At 47.1% G+C, this 19574-nt stretch overlaps 1 protein-coding gene and 1 long non-coding RNA gene across 2 annotated transcripts in view; one reads left to right on the top strand and one right to left on the bottom strand.

The window, feature by feature from the left end:
* LOC136046778 (uncharacterized) overlaps positions 1-19574 on the bottom strand; it is a 222002-nt gene that overhangs the window by 5131 nt on the left and 197297 nt on the right. The gene's annotated exons all lie outside the window — the stretch shown is intronic.
* LOC136046772 (acrosin-like) lies at positions 16501-18535 on the top strand. Its single transcript, XM_065733514.1, has 5 exons — positions 16501-16595; positions 16685-16882; positions 17004-17269; positions 17537-17697; positions 18120-18535. Exons 1-5 carry the CDS (start codon positions 16501-16503, stop codon positions 18465-18467), a joined length of 1068 nt encoding a protein of 355 aa, XP_065589586.1. The 3' UTR covers positions 18468-18535.

The following is a 19574-nucleotide window of genomic DNA, read 5'->3' as shown; positions in this document are numbered from 1 at the left end:
TTTCCTCTCCCATCCACCACAGACTCTCCCCTGCTCCTACTCTCCTCAGGGTCTGCAGAGTTTTTTCCATTTGTACACCGAATCCGCGTGGCCAGTGCATGATGCGGAGCCCAAGTGGAACACCTGCTTGCAAAACAGAATAAACTATCAAGGTTAGCTCTCTAAGCATATGCCTTTGTCTCAAATGATGCATGGTTATAAAAAACTATTTTGATTAGCGAATTGAAAGAGAGTTGATCATTCTAAAACACAAGATCATCCCTTTGCCTAGGATTCTTTTCCAGGTTTTTGTCTTTGCAAATTAGATAAAAGGCTAATTGATGGGCTAATAGCATCATAACCGCACATTAAAAGTGCTATTTCCATAAACTCCAGCGTTGGCAACATCAAATCCTGTCTAATTCACACTTGATCTACTACTGAAACAGAAAAAGCACACAACAACCTAGATAATGCCTAATAATTCTTCACACTCGATCTACCACTAAAATAGAAGAAGCACACAATCCCAGTAATCATAAAGGCTGGATGCTATTTTCTGCCTTGAGATGAGGCCGAACATATCGTGCTGGAACCCATGCAGGACCAGTCCCTGTGGAAACACAAGCATATCCACGACCCCAAGTTATCAGTGGTAAGGGACCTTCCAAATGCCCTGTGGCCATATTCCGAACTTTAACCATTTGCCGTTCCTTGAGCATCGGGGAGGCCCCAAAATGATGGTCCACACAAGTTCTATCTGTGTGATCACGATTCAAAAAATTCAGCACAAGCAAAGCTTTACATAATCTTTCTTGTGGTGTATCTCCCGTATTCCCCCTTTTTTGTTTATTAAGAATGGATTTCAGTGTTTGATGAGCACGCTCAATGATAGCTTGTCCAGTGGGAGAATGAGGAATGCCTATAATATGTTTAATGCCCCATTCTTGGAGGAAAGTTCGAGTGGCCTTAGAAGTGTACGCAGGCCCATTATCTGTTTTTATAGTATGTGGGATTCCCATAGCAGTATAGGCAGATAACCAGTGTTTACGGGCATCGCGACTGCGTTCACCTGTATGTGCTGCGGCAAATATGTATGAAGAATGAGTATCTATTGTTACATGGACAAATTTTAGACGGCCAAATTCAGGAACATGAGTAACATCTGTCTGCCACAGTTGAAGAGGTGCTGTGCCACGGGGATTTGTCCCAATTTGAGGCAAAGGGGCAATTGCCTGGCAGTCTGGGCATGTTAGAATAATGTTACAGGCCTGATCTGCTGTTAGTTGAAATTGTTTTTGTAAAGCTCTCCTATTCTGATGAAAAAATTGATGAGAGAGTCGCGCTTGCTGGAACAATTGAGGTGTAGCAAAGGCGACAGTGGCTTGATCAGCCTTACGGTTGCCCTCAGCTATTGGACCAGGCAATGTAGTGTGTGATCGAATATGCACAATAAAGTAAGGGAGCGTACGGTGAGAGACATAATGTAAAATTCGCTTGAGCTGCACAAACAAAGCAGAGTTGTTAACTTCCTTAAGAAAAGATCCTTCAATCCGCTGAATGATACCTGTAACGTACAAAGAATCAGTTATTATATTAAGCTTTTGATTTGAAAAAAGTTGAAAAACTTGGGCTACGGCAGCGAGTTCTACAACTTGAGGTGATCCATTAACAACATGTACATCTGACTGCCACTGTGTAGCAGTCGCGCGCCAGAGAACCACTGCTCGATGTGTCTTGCTGGAGCCATCTGTAAATACAGTAACAGCATTAGGTATTGGAACATGTGAAAGTAAAATATTAGGAGAAAGGGACAGATCACTCAAATTATGCAGTAACTAATGTTTGAGGGGATGGGTGGAGATCTGTCCTGTATAGCCTGCCATAGCAGTTTGTAAAGTGAGTGACTGTGCGAGCAACCAATCTAAATCTTTTTTAGTAGCAGGTATGTAGATGCAATCAGGGTCAAGAGCTCATAAAATTTGTAAACGATGACGACCTCGCTGTATTAGCATTGCAAACATCTCTACCCGTGATGTAATGGTTTTTGAAAAGGTATGTGGTAAGAATATCCATTCCAGGATAATGAGAGGATCTTTTCTTGAGGTATCCCACTGACATAACAAGCTATATGGCTGATAGGTATTTGATATTATTACAAGAGATACTGGTAGTGATAAACAAACACGATGGCAATATCGATGTTACAGTGATGTTATTACAGAGTCTAAGCACTGTAACGCTTGTGGTGTTAACTGTCTTTTAGAGGTTAAATCCGGGTCTCCTTTGAGTAGCTGGAACAGAGGGTACAACTCTTGAGTAGTAATACCCAAAAGCGGTCCTAACCAGTTGATGGTTCCTAACAACTTTTGCAGATCATTCAATGTCTGTACATGAGGTATTATTTTGAGGATTTGTGGCTGAATGGTGTGAGATGTAATTTTCCATCCTAAGTATTTCCATGGAGAACTAAGTTGCACCTTTTCTTCTGCTACTTGTAAGCCAACAGATTGAACTGCCTGCCTTACAAGCATTAAAGTGTCCTTTAGACTCTCTTCTCGTTCTGCTGCTATTAATATATCATCCATGTAATGATAAATAAGGATATGGGGTCTAGCTTTTCGTACTGGTTGTAATGCATTTGCTACAGTCAGTTGACATATCCTTGGACTATTAAGCATTCCTTGTGGTAACACAGTCCAGTGATAGCGCTGAGCAGGGCTTTGTTGGTTGATGGAGGGCACTGAGAAAGCAAATCGTGGTGCGTCTTTTGGATGAAGCGAAATGGTAAAAAAACAGTCTTTTAAGTCAATGACTGCTATAGGCCAATTCGATGGTAACATTGAAGGTGAAGGGAGACCAGGCTGCAGTGCCCCCATGGGCTCAATTACTGCATTGACAGCACGCAGGTCCTGTAGAAGCCTCCATTTTCCACTCATCTTGAGGATAACAAACACTGGAGTATTCCAAGGGCTGGTGGTAGGCACTATGTGACCAGCAGCCAGTTGTTCTTGAACTAGCTCATGTAAATGCAGCAACTTTTCCTTTGTTAAGGGCCATTGATCTACCCAGATTGGTTGTTCTGTTTTCCAAACTAGGGGTATAGGTTGCTGCCAATCAATGGCCCTTATTGAAAATTTGTTTGCAAAATCATGCCGCATTGACTTACTTAAAAGATCACAACCCCACAGAGTATAGGGAACTGGCAAGATGTAAGGAGCAGTGTGAGCAATGCGACCATCAGGCCCTTCAAAAGATAAAATTCGGGCACTTTGTTTGGGCTGCTGTAAGCCCCCAACTCCTACAATAGCAGAACTAGGGTATTTTAGTGGCCATTCAGAGGGCCAGTCGCTTGACTTAATGATGGTAACATCAGCTCCGGTATCCACTAGGCCTAATAACTGCCTGCCATTTACTAGACATGATAATAATGGTTTGTCTACTGATACTTGTGTAGTCCATAGCACGGCAGGCTTGTCTGTGCTTCCAAATCACCCAATTCGATCCCCAATATCAGGTTTAGTCATAGAATGAAAAGGGATTAATTGTGCTATTTTTTGGCCTTTGGGGATAAAGCGGGGGGGGGGAGGGTGTCCATGCCATTATCTTAATTTCCCCAGTGTGGTCAGCATCTATAACTCCTAGTAAAACAAAAAGTCCCATCCGTGTAACAGAAGAATGTCCTATCAGGAGGGTACTGCACCCGTCCCCAAGGGGGCCCATTACTCCTGTTGGAATAAGAGTTACGTTGGTATCAGTCAGCGTCACTGACTGGGCGGTGGCCAAATCCACTCCTGCGCTGCAGGCAGTGGCTGGTCTGAGTGCGCTGGCCAGGCAGCGGCCGGCCAATTTGGGACCGTATTTACTGTCATAGCGCACGGTCTCGCGCTCTTCTTCCCATTTCCCGGCAGATAGCAGGGCCGTGCAGCAACAGGGAGCTTAGATCGGCAGTCTCTCGCCCAGTGTAGCCCCTTCCCGCACCGGGGACAGGGTCGAGTAGGAAGAGCAGAAACATTTTTATCTGCTTTTTTAGGCTTTTTACAGTCCCTTTGTACATGACCAGGTTCCCCACAGTTGTAGCACTTTATTTTTTGAGCTGTCCCTGCACCAAGTCGGGCTGCCAGGGTGTCTGCTAGCGAGGCCATTTTATGGCTTTCTGTCCCTACATCTTGACAGGCCTTAATCGTGTCAGTAATGGATGGATCTGCATTCTTTAAGGATTGTAGGACCTTTCTACAGTCTGCATTTGCATTTTCTATTGCTAATTGCTTAAGCAAAGCCTCCTGGGAAGCTTGATTTTCTACTTGTCTCTCTAGCGTACTTTGTAAACGGTCAAGAAATTTAATGTAGGGCTCGGCAGCCTCCTGCCTAATTGATGTAAATGATGTGTTAGATGAATTAGTGTCAGGTATCCAACGGATAGCACGCAACACCAAAGTCTTAACTTGTTCAAAGCATTGCCTGTCCATCTGTGCCTGAGCCTGAGGTATTGCCCGGACCCCCTCCCCCATGAGTTCTTCTATGCCAATGTGATTAAGGTTATTCAGATTATTCATAGCCTCGATGGTAGCCAGTTCCCGATACTCTGTCATAAACATGGTGTATTGCATGGGAGACAGAATTGTTCGTAATAGAATTTTCCAATCGTGAGGGGTCATAATGTAACTGTCACCAATTGCAGCCAAAAGATGATATGTAAAGGGAGACTGAATTCCATAATCTCTCACTGACTTCCTTAGTTCCTTCACTGACTCGTAAGGCAGGGATTCCCACTGGGGGGGCTGATTTGCATGGTACAACACAGGAAAGGCTTGCAACGTATCAGCATCACCCCGTAATATTGCTTCTTTTCTGCACTGCTCTAAAGCACTATAGTATGCTGTAGAAAAATTTTTCTTTCCCGCTCCCTTCAAGTTATCATCAGGGGGGAAAATGTTCGATTTGTCGTCCGTATCTACTGAACCAGGATCTGAAAGATCCTCTGGTTCTGGTTCGTCCTCATTTTTTACCAAGTTACAGGCAGGCTGCGGAGCAGCAGCAGTAAGCGACATAACCGGAGCAGAAGGCGGCAGGGGAGCGGCGACCATAGGGGGCGGAGCAGAGGATTCTCATGCTGTTTATCCTGTTCCACAGCTGCAGCTCTAAATATACTTTTTGTATTCCCACAGGGACACACAAGTCCTTCTTTGCAAAGCCAGCTTGGCTAAGGCAGAACAGCTCTGTTGTAGGGCCACAGCTCTCCATGAACCTCGTTGCCCTCCTTTATATTGGAGCGTGACATTTCTAATGGCGTAGTCGGCAGGATAATCTCCATGATTCGTCTCCCTCCTTTATATTACCTGCTGACATTTTTAATGGCGTAGTCGGCAGGATACCCTTTGTGAGAGTGTTGTCTTTCCAGATATAATTTGAACCTTTTTTTCTGTGTGTGCCTCTTGGAGTTGTGAGGAGTGATATTTTTTCATTTTACATTTTTTCATTTTACAACATACATATACACGTAATTACAAACTGCATTCCCCCAATATCAAATTCCCTTGTGGGACACACTGGACGTCCCCATTTTTATCCATTACCCACCAGGTGCACCCAGGTCCCTGCGCAAAAATGGTTCCACAGAGGGGTTTGCCCTTTCCAGAGGCTGGAAGGACCCACACCGCTTTTCCCAACACGCTCCTCACATGTACCACAGGGACCTTATCTCCCTCTATGGTCTGTAGGGAGCTGGACTGTGTAGGACCCTCTCGGTTGACTGATCCCCTAGTGTTGACCAACCAGGTGGCTTCTGCCAGATGCTTCTCCCAGTGCTTGAAGGTCCTGCCACCCATTGCTCTCAACGTGGTTTTTAACAACCCGTTGTAGCGCTCGATCTTACCAGCAGCTGGTGCATGGTAGGGGATATGGTAGATCCATTCAATGCCATGTTCTTTGGCCCAGATATCCACAAGAGAATTTTTGAAATGAGTCCCATTATCGGACTCAATTCTCTCTGGAGTGCCATGTCGCCATAGGACTTGTTTCTCGAGCCCTAAGATGGTGTTCCTTCCTTGATGGCCTGAGGTCTCATGGGCCCACCGAGCTAAAAATAGCTCTCCTTTGTTCTGCCAGTCCAAATCGATCTGAGACACCTCAATTTTGGCAGCTCGATCTACCTGATGGTTATTTTTCTGCTCTTCAGTAGCTCGATTCTTGGGCACATGAGCATCTACATGGTGCACCTTTACACCCAACCTTTTTGTTCGGGCAGCAATGTCTTTCCACAGTTCAGCAGCCCAAATAGGTTTACCCTTCCTTTGCCAGTTGTCCTGTTCCCACTGCTGCAACCACCCCCATAAAGCGTTTGCCACCATCCAAGAGTCAGTATAAAGATATAGCATGGGCCACCTCTCCCGTTCAGCCACATCTAAGGCCAGCTGGACAGCCTTTACCTCCGCAAATTGGCTTGACTCTCCGTCTCCTTCGGTGGCCCTCCTTCGGAGGGCATACGTCTTTTCATTCTCTGGTAGTTCGTTATATGGTGGGGCCTCTTTAGCACGTGGTATCTCCTCTGATGGGGATGTTCCAAATTTCTTGCCTTCAGGCCAGTCCATGATCACCTCCAGGATTCCTGGACGGTTGAGGTTCCCCATCCGAGCTCGCTGTGTAATCAGTGTAATCCACTTACTCCAGGTGGCATCGGTAGCATGATGGGTGGGGGGAACCTTTCCTTTGAACATCCAATTCAGCACTGGCAGTCGAGGTGCCAGGAGGAGCTGTGTCTCAGTACCAATTACTTCAGAGGCAGCCCGAACCCCCTCGTATGCTGCCAAAATCTCCTTCTCAGTTGGAGTGTAGCACTCCTCTGAACCCCTGTACGCTCTGCTCCAAAATCCAAGGGGTCGGCCTCGGGTCTCCCCAGAGGCTCTTTGCCACAGACTCCAAGTGGGACCTTTCTCTCCAGCAGCAGTGTAGAGGATGTTTTTTACATCCTGTCCCATCCGTACTGGCCCCAGGGCCACAGCACGGGCTATCTCCTGCTTAATTTGCTCAAAGGCCTGCTGCTGTTCAGGACCCCATGCAAAATTATTCTTTTTTCGAGTCACCTGATAGAGGGGGCTTACTATGAGGCTGTAGTTTGGGATGTGCATCCTCCAAAAACCTACTACACCCAGAAAAGACTGTGTCTCTTTCTTGCTAGTGGGTGGTGACATACTGGTGATTTTGTCAATCACATCTCCTGGAATGTGACGACGTCCATCTTGCCATTTTACTCCCAGGAACTGAATTTCTTGGGCAGGTCCCTTCACTTTGTTCCGTTTAACAGCAAAACCAGCACCCAGAAGAATTTGGATTATTCGCTCTCCTTTTTTAAAAACTTCCTCTGCTGTATCACCCCACACAACAATGTCATCAATGTACTGGAGGTGCTCAGGTGCCCCACCCTGTTCCAGTGTGCTTTGAATCAGCCCATGGCAGATGGTTGGGCTGTGTTTCCACCCCTGGGGCAAACGGTTCCAGGTGTACTGAACGCCCCTCCAGGTGAAAGCAAACTGTGGTCTGCACTCTGTGGCCAAAGGAATAGAAAAGAATGCATTGGCAATGTCAATGGTGGCATACCACTTGGCTGCTTTTGACTCCAGTTCATACTGCAGCTCCAGCATATCTGGCACAGCAGCACTCAGTGGGGGTGTGACTTCATTCAGGCCACGGTAATCTACCGTCAGCCTCCATTCTCCACTGGCTTTACGCACCGGCCATATGGGGCTGTTAAAAGGTGAGTGAGTTTTGCTGATCACTCCCTGGCTCTCTAGCTGACAGATCAAGTTATGAATGGGGAGCAAGGAATCCCTGTTGCTGCGGTACTGCCGTCTGTGCACCGTTTTTGTAGCGATAGGTACCTGCTGCTCTTTCACTTTGAGTACCCCCACAACAGACGGATCTTCTGACAGGCCAGGTAAAACAGACAGCTGCTGAATGTTGTCTGCATCTACAGCAGCTATTCCAAAAGCCCATTGGTATCCCTTGGGATCCTTGAAATGTCCCCTTCTGAGATAATCAATACCGAGTATGCATGGAGACCCCTGTCCAGTCACTATGGGATGCTTCTGCCAGGTTTTACCGGTGAGGCTTATTTCTGCCTCTAACACAGACAGTTCCTGAGAACCCCCAGTCACTCCAGAAATATGAATCAATTCTGTCCCTTTATAACTCGAGGGCATCAGAGTGCACTGTGCACCAGTGTCCACCAGTGCCTTATATCTTTGTGGCTCTAATGTGCCAGGCCATCTAATCCACATAGTCCAATACACTCTATTATCCCTTTCCCTCCCCTGACTGAGGACAGGGCCCCTCTATTGGTTACCTGCAGTGACGGGAGCAATTTCATTGGTGGCTGATCTCTGCTGTAGTTCTCTCACCCGTGCTCGCAGTGCAGGAGTGGGTTTTATATGCCACTTCCTCATGTCCTCTCCGTTTTCTCGTAGGAAGCTCCACATGGCCACACGTGACATGATGTTACTGCCGTCATTTGCTCGTGCAGAGAGGCGGTTGCCTCTGGTGGCCGAGACTTTCAACAGTTTGATCAATTGCTTCATCAGATTCTTTGGGTCATGCTCGTCTTCATCAGGTGTTTCCAATACTGACACAGGTTCATCCCTATTCATCAGTAATGACAGTTCCTCCAGTATAGTTTTCTGTGTCTCCTTAATCTCACCTACTTCTTCTGCTACTATAGCTGCAATGGAAGCACGTGATGGTGGAAATGGTTGTTCAAAGTTTTGGAGTGTAATAGTCAATTCATAAACTGGGAGTCTTCTGTCTTGACCCTCGAATCTATGGAACGTTGCTACCAGTGTACTTGCGTACCTCTCTGGTGCTGTTTTTGAGAGCTTGCGATATACATCAGGTGTGCACCTTACTCTATCAGGATCACGGTCCTGGTGTGGATTGTTAGGGACGAAATTGGGATCATACAGCATCTCTACTACGGCTGTTTCTCTCAAAAATTGGATGCCTTTCTCCACGGTGTTCCATCTTTCCACCTTAGGCTCCAGATCATCTTTGTAAGTATATCTATCCTTTACAGCCACTAGTACTCGTTCCCAGAGGGTAGCGACTCCATTCAGACATCTGCCAATTCCTCTGTTGATAGCTGGGTCTCGGGCAATGCTTGCCAGTTGGCAGGCTTCGCTGCCATCTAGGGACACGCTGCTGGCACCGCTGTCCCAACACCGCAGCAACCAGGTGACAATAGATTCACCCGAGCGCCGTACAAACTCCTTTCTTGAACCTTGTATTTCAGTCATCTTTAGGGGCCGACGAGTAGTGGTAACAGTGACTCCATCATCATCGCTGTCTTCTCCATGTCTCTCACTTTTCTTAGTGGCCTTTTTAGGTGGTGGTGGTGGTGGTGGTGCTGAGGAGGGCCCCTCGCCTGGATCTTCCTTTTTTTTCTCTGCTTCTTCTTCTTTCCATTCTAGGCACGAGGACGGCTGTGTCTATTTATGGCCTTCCATAGGGGCAACCGACACTGATACCGGTGCTTCCTGTGATTGGTCAGGTCTAACTTGGAGGTTTTCATTTTTGCTTTGGACCTTGGTTTGGAAACCATTTCTCTCCAGAATATCTATTATAGCTCGATAAGCACAAGCCAGACCCCAAACAATACATTCCTTCTCAGATCGTCCTGAGTCACATGACTCCTTACCTAAACACTCACTGAATTTCTCAGGATCCCACAGGTGCTCAAGATCTAAACTGCATAACACCGGGGGTCCCCACGCTTCTAATTTCTTTCCTAATTTTTTCCACCTTCCCTGCCATTCAACACCCTCTGGTTTTGAGGAAGGCTTCCTCCACATGATATAAATTGCCAAGAGAGCATTCAGAAAAATAGATAACAGAGTTGTCAGGTTGACATCTTGAATATAGGTAAAGACCTGAAAAGAGTAACTGGAAACCAATCCAAATGCCGCATAATCTGTCACGTTAGCCAGGGTGTCTAGGCAGGAGGCATGTAACCCCCTCAGCACACTAAAGTAGCTGTATGCACACATTACTCCGGTGCTGAACACGAGGAGCTTAAAAAGACGCCAGCATGCTATAAGGTACATGAAAAACCTTAGTCCACTTAGCACCAGATTTACAATGGAGTGCCAATACTGCACTGCCCGCATCCTCCACCAATAATTGTCACGGTGTTGTCCGTGACAGTGACCCAAGGGAAACCGAGAAGGGAGAGGGGAGAGAAAAAGAAACTGCGTCAGTGGCCGCGCGGCCGCCCGAGCAGAGCCGCGCTCCGGGACGGGGAGGGGGAAACAGCGGGAAGAGATGAGTCTACAAGAAAACAACGGCACGATCTGAGAAGGAACGGTAACTTTACTAAATCTAATAAAATTGAACAATTGAGAGAGAGATAAAAATTTCCAAACCAAAAGCTATGAGCTTATGTTAAGGAGGAAACTGCAAGGGAAGCACACCTACTGAACCTCCACGGCAGCCCAGAGGAATGCGCCCAGACAGAGCGCCGCCTCGCATCCAGTGCGGAGCTCCGCCCCTCCCCTCTGCTGCTCCCACAGCATTAACTCCTTAACTGCTGCATGATGCTCTGATGTGGAATACCGGCATCAAAACCACAAAACCACAACACTTGCACTCAGGAAGTTTGTGACAAAGCTGTACTCTGTTCTCCTGAGTCCCAACTTAATTTTTCAGCCACGTGGGCTCTGTTCCTTGATATTCTGCAACACAAAAGTCACAAGATGGAAATTCAATTAATATTAATCAGAGATGTCATCAGACCTCTGTTAAGGCAGTTATACTCATTTCTTTGCAACAGAAATCTATAGCAAACACTAAAATAGAAATAGCATCCTATGCCTAACATTAAAGTAATAAAAGTAAACCTAACCCTAAAACTAAAACTGAGTTAAAAAATCAACTATAAAAACAGAAACAATGGGACTGGGAGTCTGCAAAATTTTTTCTTAAACAAAAGAAACGAGGGGGAGGAGATATTACTGAATGACACCCACCTAATGCTGGCTGTGGGGGCTGCTGCAGTGCAGAAGGAGCCAAGCGCCTGGAGCAGCGATGGTGTTGCTGTGGCCACGCCAATGTAGGGTCCGGCACGATGGTGTGGTGCCAGACCAGCTATGATGCAGGAGGATCCACCTCCACAGGTTCACCCAGAGGTGGATCCACCTCCACATGTTCACCCAGAGGCGGATCCACCTGCATCAGCCCCACAGGGCCTGCACTCCAGGTGCAGTGGTACCAGAAGTTCAGGCTCCTGTATTGCATGATGTTAATTGCAGCCCCCTTCCTCCAGTTCTGGGAATTTAAGATCTCTCTTGCTATCTATAACGTAGCAGCCTTCACCCCTCGCTCTCTCTGCCTGAATGGCCGTTAACTGACAGAACTGCCTGAAGTCAGTGCTGGGGGTCCTGCTGTGGCAACAGTCCTACTGGCAGGGGTGTTCCTAACCCATTAGGCATGTGGCTGAAGAACAGGGCACTGGGTGGCAGGTACAAGGCACTCAGGTACTTGGAAGGAGTACGTGAGTATCCTTTACCTACTGCAGATGCTCAGCTCTGGCAAGTGAGCGTCTCACCTTGACTGTCAGAAAATCCCCAAATGACATTTCCCAACACAGTGCACTGTACACTTCCTAACCATTATTACTCCAAATCAGATGTGAAGCTGCCAGATCCTAGCTCTGAGAGCTGCACAGACTGTCCTTTCAGATGGAGCACTTCATGCATACTTTTGTACAGGTGTGCACAGTGACATTTGTGTAAGTACTGTGCTCTGACACCAAATGCCAGTATTTGCACTGCATGGCACTGCCAAGACATAATGACTCACACAGCTACAGGCACAAACATGATATCCTTAATGCTCTGAAAGGCCAAAAGAGAGAAACTTGATGATTTGCCCTTCCTTTAGCTGTAACAAAGTGAAAGATAAACACCGTGTGGAATGTTTTATTACCTTAAACTTCTCTATTTACTTAAGTAACATTACGGTTTTTCCAATTAGGATATTTTGATTCTTTTTTTTTTTTTTTCATTTTCTGTTTGTCCTCTTCTTTATTTAACCACAATACATCTTGAAATTCTATATTTGAACTTGCCTGATTTCCACCTTTTCGCACTAACAATTCCAAGATTCTGCTTTCATTAGCTGACAGGGTTCAAAACCTATGTAGGATTGTGAGATTTCTGAGAAGAAGATCTCCAGTTTTTCCTGTTCTACAACAGCTGAACAATGGGAATAATGGCACTAAACCACTGCTCAAATGTATTCCAGAGTTGCAGACCACTTTTTTTTTTTTTTAAACAGACAAATTTGGATCAAGTCAGGAACAGCAAACAGCACTCATGGGATCTTGTGTTAAGAAACATAGGTGGGAAAGCTGCTGAAGCTGAAGGCAAACAGCAAATAACCACCGCCTTCAGCTTCATGCTGAGCCTTTTGAAGGGCAGTACACCCTTCAGTCAGCTATGTGATAGAAGTATAGGTCTTGTTTGCACTTGATTTTCCCTATTTTTCTCTTCCTTTGTCACCATCTGAGGGTACGCCAAAGCTCTGTGCAGCACCATCCTGTTGGCTCTTCACTCTCCTCATTGCCACCATTGCCACTCACAGAGCTCACACCAGATGTGGTTCACATTGTACAGCTTCCTTTAAGCAAAGGTGCATCAAGATTAAAACACATCAAATTTCTCTTGCTACCTGGCTATGCTGAGTAGGTATTGGTGTGAGCAAGCATATCAAGACCTACTTCTCCCAAGATGAAAATAAGGTTCTTTCAGCTTCAGCTTGACTTTTGGACTGCAACTTTTCCAAATGCAGATGTGAACTGATCTCTGACAGTTTGCTTATCCCTTCACGCTGATAAAGTCCTACTATACTAACACAAAGTCCTCAGAGGAGTCTGTAAAGTAAAAAAAAATATAGGAACCCCAAGCTAAATCAACTCTCAAATTCCCATGTAAACTAGGTTTAAGAGTGGAAAAATTCTTTTGCCTATTCTTTGGGTGGTACAAAAATCTAAAATTCCTATAGCCCTGCTTCATTGCACCAAGTCAAAGAAGGATATTGTCCTTTTAACGTCTTGAAGGCTCTGTTTTCTCATAAGGCCAAAAGCAATATTTTTTTTTTGAAAACGCTACACCAGAAGTTTCCCAGCTGAGAAAACAGGCTGGTGAAAAATGGTTTCAGAAAATGAAATAAACCATGCAAAAGCTGTTCAGTGTGTGTGTATGAAATGAACAACTGGATTTGGCTTGTTAAACTGCCTCCTTTTTTCCCTCTCTTCCCCTCTCTTTTTTCTTTCTCCCACAGCTGCTGACAAGAGTCCTAAGGGCTGCCCCGCAGCTCAGGCTCCCCAAGGCCCATCCCACCTGGCCTTGAGCACACCAAGGGATGGGTCACCACAGCTCCAGGCCGCAGTGCCAGGGCCTCACTGCCCTCTGGGAAAATCATTTCCTCCTCACATCTAACCTAAATCTCTCCTCTTTTAGTTTAAAACCATTCCCCATTGTTTCATTGCTATCTGCCCATGCAAAAAGTCACTCTCCCACCTGTTTATAAGCTCCCTTCAGGTACTGGAAGGCCACAGCACATCTCCCCAGAACCTTCCCTTCTCCAGGCTGAACAAGCCTGACTCACAGCCTCTCTTCACAGGAGAAGTATGAGAAGCAGTTCAGATAAACAAGCATTAAAATGAAAGAGAGTGGTCAAGTGCATGCTGAAGGGCTTCACAGCTTCCCAGGAGTCTGAAGCCACAAAGCTGAAATTCGGCCTAGCGCTGACAAAGCCGGGGTCACAACAGTAGGCTGCACAAGAGGAGGCCGCACGCTCGTGCTGAAGGTATGCAGATGCAGTTAAGTGCTTTTGTTTTCACAGTTAAACACGCAGCCTCCATCTGCATAAACAAAGAGCACAGCAAGCTGACGTTGCAGCAAAAATCAGTGAAGAGAGCTGAGCAGGTCTTGGCTGCAGAGCAAAGAAACTCAGTATGATTAGGGCTCCGACTTAGCTGTGACCTCATTCTCCAAAGCAGATGAAGGAAATCATACACAGTATTTCAGAGCTCCAAGGTCAGGGTCCAGAGCTGCCACAGCTGGAGGGAAAGCTCCACAGGAACCCCACACTGCACAGCCAGTACATAAACAAACCTCAGTGCCTTCACATGTTTGTAGAGGTTTTGTTATTAAGGGTTAGGCACATTAAAAAAATAACAACCACCACTAAGGACCTCAGTTATATTTACTTCGTGCAACCAACAGTTGGTATACCCTAGCATTGGTATACCCTAGCATGCACTTGTATACCCTAGCACGCACTTGTATACCCTAGCACTTGTATACCTTAGCACTTAGCACTTGTTATACCTTAGCACTTAGGACTTAGGTTATACCTATACACTTAGCACTTAGGTTAGACCAGGATGAGCTCCAACCTACAGCACTCTGTGATTACCTCTCTAGAAACACATCCTTTTCTCATGTGCCCTCTCCCCTCCTGCCTTGCTTTCTCCTATTCAGTATTCTCTATCACATCCTTCCTTCACCTGTAAATTTTACAGCAGCTTTCTCCTAGGCAGTTTCACATGCATCTTTATCTGATAAAGCACCAAACACATTCATCTGACACTGCAGTGCAATGGAAAGTGCAGCAACTACAGCAGTGCAGAAAGGTCCTAAGCTGCAGCGAGTGAGGATTTGCTCAAATGCAGCAGCCATAGACACAGAAATAAAGGGAAAAAAAAACAGCTTGCCTTCAGAACATATCAGGTGTGCAGGGATCTCCAACAAAATACCTTTGCTTTCACTGCCAACCATTAAATAAGATCTGCCAACCCTTAAATGGATTCTGGCTCCACCGCTTCCAGTCATTCAGGTTCATTGCATGCAACTGAGCATCCTGGCTTGGCCTTGCCTTCCCACCAGGTACTCCGTCAATGCTTCAAGCTGTGACTCAGCGTTTCTGCTACAGACACATCCACTTAAAGCATGACATGCTTCAACCTCGTGATATCCCTTCAACTTGTGATATCCATAATTGCTTGCCCAGTTAATGTGATTCCTAACAAAATGATTAAAAAAGAAATCAGATGATTGAGTCCTGGGAAATCCAAGAGCATCTCAGGATCTGCTCAGATCGTAGAGCAAGAGAGCTGCACCACAGGTCTGGAGTGTCTCTCTCCCAGATGCAAGTGTGAGCTCACATGTGTGGCTTTCATTTTTGAAACCTATTAGGCAACAATAGATAGACAAAGCTTTCCACTCAAACATTCAGACACACACCACCCAAATCAGAGCAAAACCAGACAGTGTGGGTAGAACAACGAGAAACAGCGGTGATTTATGTGGCCTGTCTCAAAATGAATTAGTGTTTCACACTTTACAAACACGAGGGGTTTGTGTTGTCAGCATAGGTCTACAAAGAACCAGCCTTGTGCTCCATTCTTTTTATACTTCTGAGCTGTGTAAACTCCTCGAAACTGGAGGGCACACGTCACTTACACTGACATGCAAATCATTACTGCTTTGTCTGCCAGGAAATCTGTGTAAGTCAATGCTGAGTTCAGGTTCGTTCTATCCACATTTTCACCAGCGAGTAAATTGGAGGGTTGCACTGCTGACGTACCAGATGTTATGCAAACTGCTTTTCAAACCAAGGCTTCAGTATATCTCTACAAATAAATAAAGTAGACATTCGCAAATGGTGTGTGAATTTATTTCATTTAAATATGGTAAATCATCAATTTAAATACATGCAACAGAAACTACTGTGTGTAAACACTATACCTCACACAGTGACAAAACCTCAATTTTCACCCAGGACTTTTCATTTTCCTTAAAACAGCTGTCATCTATGTAAATGTTTTCCCTCAAAACCAACTGTTCTTCATAGTAAGACCATTACATGGAAGCCTGGGTGCCTGAATTAGCACATGGCATTATCAATGGGAGCTGAGCACCCAAGTGGGAGTGAGACTACCATGTGTCCTGAAGGGTATGAATTTATGTCTTTACAAGACTAGTTCAGCACGGGCCTACTCCAGGCACACTCAAGTTTTTAATGTAGATTGGCTCCAGTTTTGATTTAGTCTTGGGCTATTTAGACCCATTTACTCATCTCTAATAACAAAAAGAAGCAAAACGCTTCTTGTCCAATGAGACTTCTCCTTTCATGGTGATGCTAATCAGGACTGACCTTGTAATTCCAGTCTCAACAGAGCTCACGGAAGCACAAAGGATGGCAGCATAAGAGTTAGCCTGATTTTAAATTGGCACTGCACTCCTTTAGTCTCAGCACAAAAAGAGAGCTGGGCTGACCCCAACTAAGCTTACAGATACCTTCAAGTACCTCAGCTACACTACTGCAGGCAAAGTCCTTCATCCAGGTCCCACCCGGACCCCCCCCGCAGCCCCCGGCAATGGCACAGCCCTCGGAACTGACGGTTCTGTGACATCAGCGTCAGCACTGAGCACACTGTGGCTGAAGTCGCCAGCGACAAAGCCGGACGCGATGCACCACCTCTCTCCTCCAGGAGGGATGGTGCTGCTGCTGCTCATGCCGCTGGCTGCGTGCCGGCCCATGCACCACACCTCGGGTGTCTGCAAGTGAGTGGCCCCCGGACAGCGGCTTACGTGCAGAGTGAGCGGGACGAGGGAGAAGCCGGCAGCGGCACTCACCGTCTTTCTCATTGCAGCACTTGCGGGCTCCGGCCCATGGCCTCTCGGTCTGCAGGAAAGCACATCGTGGGCGGCACGGATGCCCCGCGTGGGGCCTGGCCGTGGATTGTCAGCCTGCAGAGTACCTGGTTTGCAGGCACGGGACACATATGCGGAGGGTCCCTCATCAGCCCGCAGTGGGTCCTCACGGCAGCGCACTGCTTCGACGACGCGAGGTAAGGGCTGTCCCTTTCCTTGTAGTCCAGCCAGCGTGTGGGTGCTCCTGGGTGCACCCCTCCTGGGTGCTGCAGGACGTAGCCATGTTCATGCTGACCCCTTCCTCCATCCTTCCTCCAGTCCCTACACACCGTGGCACGTGGTGATTGGTGCCAACGATTTGACTCGCCTGGACCCCGAAGCTGTAGTGCGCAAGGTGAAGCGGGTCATAGCACACGAATATTACCACAGAGACACCATGGCCAATGACATCGCCTTGCTGGAACTGGACCAACCTGTCCTCTGCAGCGCCTACATCCAGCTCGCCTGCATGCCTGACACCTTGCTGAATGTGGCAGAGCTCTCCGAGTGCTATGTCAGTGGCTGGGGACACATGGGTCTGAGATGTGAGTATCCAAAATGTGCAACTAAAGCTTGGCATGCTGCTGAGGCAGCAGGGGGCAGGCATCCCTGATAGCGGCACTGAACCCCAGGGTGACATGCACCATGGTGATGTGTATGTAGAGAGGGATGGGCCTGACTCATTTCCCAAGGCAGGGAAGCGTCGATACGTCTCAGGACACAAAGCCAAGACCTAGGGGAGGGGGTTCACCCCCAAACAAGATGAGAACTGGCAAGGAGCTGACGCTGCCAATTGTGCTCTTTGCTCTCAGCCCTACAGGAGGAACCTGTCGAACCATATCACACCCTGCAGGAGGCCAAGGTCAGGCTCATTGCCCTGAGACTCTGCAACAGCAACCAATGGTATGCTGGGGCCATCCATCCCCACAACTTGTGTGCTGGATATCCGAAGGGAGGCATCGTCACCTGCCAGGTAGGAGCTGCACGCCTACACGCAGCCGTGCTGTGCCTGCAAGCCACCCTCCCAGGGCCGGGTGGCAGCACCTCTGGAGCTCACCCCCCTTTCCCATCTGCAGCTCCTTCCCCTGGCTCCCCATGCCTCACATGCCTGGGACTCTGCCTGGAGAGACCCGCTGGGTGCTGTTAGTGCCCTAGAGGTCCAGAGCCAGTCCTGGGACACGCCTCTTGCCTCACACCAAATCTTTGCACAGAGATGAGGGAGGAAGAACTGCTTTCCATGCCTGCAACCCCCACCCAGAAGCTTTTATAGGCTCTAGCACCCAAGCGGAGCTTTTCTGTGCACTGAATGTGGCTCTAGGGAGTGTTGTGAGATAGCCAGCTGTGCAGCTGATGTGACTGCCCAGTAACACCTTGGCCTTGTTTCCTCCTCTGCAGGGCGATAGCGGTGGTCCTCTGATGTGCAGGGATAAAAGAGCCGACTACTTCTGGCTCGTTGGCGTGACCAGCTGGGGGAGGGGCTGCGGGAGAATGCATCAGCCTGGAGTCTATACCTCCACTCAGCACTTCCGGCACTGGATCCTGGAGCTGATGGGACTGCTGACAGCAGAAGTGCGCACTACAGCACCACCTCCATTGCATATGTCAACCCCGTACCAGAGGCCAACGCAGTCCAGCCCCTTTACAGCGTGTCCTTTTCCAGACCAGAAAGTCCAGGAGTTCATCAGTCGGCTCCAGGAACTGCTGCATTGGTTCAGAGGAAGCAATGCTGAAATAGTCACGTGACCCACGTCAGGCTGCAGTGTAGCACGACCCCTTTCTTCCCTGTTAATGCCCAAGTGCCATCTGTCCTATCCTCTGTCTTCTGATTTCACCCAAACGTTGATGTTTACTCCATTGTAGAAATAAAGTTTCTCATTTTCACAGCAATCCGTGTCCCTGCTGAGTTCAATCTCCTCTGCCGGGCAAAGGCTTCCCTACCTGGCACCTGCAAGAGGAGGCTGGCACGTACACAGAGCGTACGTGCGTGGTCCCTGACCCTGTGTCCCCAGGCCGTGCCCTCCCAGAGCCCCAGTTGTTCTCCTCCCCGCAGCGTCCTGGCTGCCATCCCCTGCTGTGGCCAGGCACTGTGGGGCAGTGACGTTTCTGTAAGTGCTCAAGCACACAAAAACAGAGACACACACATGCACATATGCCATTCACACAGCCAGAAAATTGGAGAGAGAAAAACCAAGAGTTACACATCAGGGTAGTGCTTTACATCAGAAATTGGTGGTCTTCTGAACTGGACAGGTGATATCAGCTTTACCCTGGGTTATACAGATTTTCTACCAAGTCAGTGGCTTCAAAACACTACTGGTACTCTTAACAAAACTTAACAGTACTTGTTGGCAGCCTTCCACTTAGCTCTGTACTGGCCAAATAATCTGCCTAATGCGCTTTAAGCCTTATCTAGATTTTTCAGATTCTTTTTTTTTCTGCCTGATGAGCTTATTAGTTCAAGGACTAAATATTTAGAGCACGCTCGGTGGTGCTCTGACACCAAGTGCCAGTATTTGCATTGCATGGCACTGCCAAGACATAACGACTCACACAGCTACAGGCACAAACACCATATCCTTAATGCTCTGAAACGCCAAAAGAGAGAAACTTGATGATATGCCCTTACTTTAGCAGTAGCAAAGTGAAAGGAAAACACCGTGTGGAACATTCTAATACCTTAAACTTCTCTATTTACTTAAGTAACATTATGGTTTTTCCAATTAGGATATTTTGATTCTTCTTTTTTCTATTTCATTTTCTGTTTTCCTCTACTTTATTTAACCACAATGCATCTTCAAACTCAATACCTGAACTTGTCTGGTTTCCATCTTTTCTCACTAACAATTCCAA

This window comes from Cyrtonyx montezumae, unplaced genomic scaffold, assembly GCF_038088225.1.
Source record: "Cyrtonyx montezumae isolate F1298 unplaced genomic scaffold, pur_monq_1.0 scaffold_17, whole genome shotgun sequence".
Lineage (NCBI taxonomy): Eukaryota > Metazoa > Chordata > Aves > Galliformes > Odontophoridae > Cyrtonyx > Cyrtonyx montezumae.
The sequence above is the reverse complement of the archived record's forward strand: the minus strand, read 5'-3'. Positions and strand labels throughout refer to the sequence as shown.

What these genes read in the sequence shown, in the direction of transcription:
- LOC136046772 (XM_065733514.1), top strand. Translation starts at nt 16,501, where the DNA reads ATGCACCACCTCTCTCCTCCAGGAGGGATGGTGCTGCTGCTGCTCATG. An exon ending in CACACCTCGGGTGTCTGCAA is followed by an intron (nt 16,596 to 16,684) that starts GTGAGTGGCCCC and finishes TTCTCATTGCAG; the next exon opens with CACTTGCGGGCTCCGGCCCA. An exon ending in GAGGCATCGTCACCTGCCAG is followed by an intron (nt 17,698 to 18,119) that starts GTAGGAGCTGCA and finishes CCTCCTCTGCAG; the next exon opens with GGCGATAGCGGTGGTCCTCT.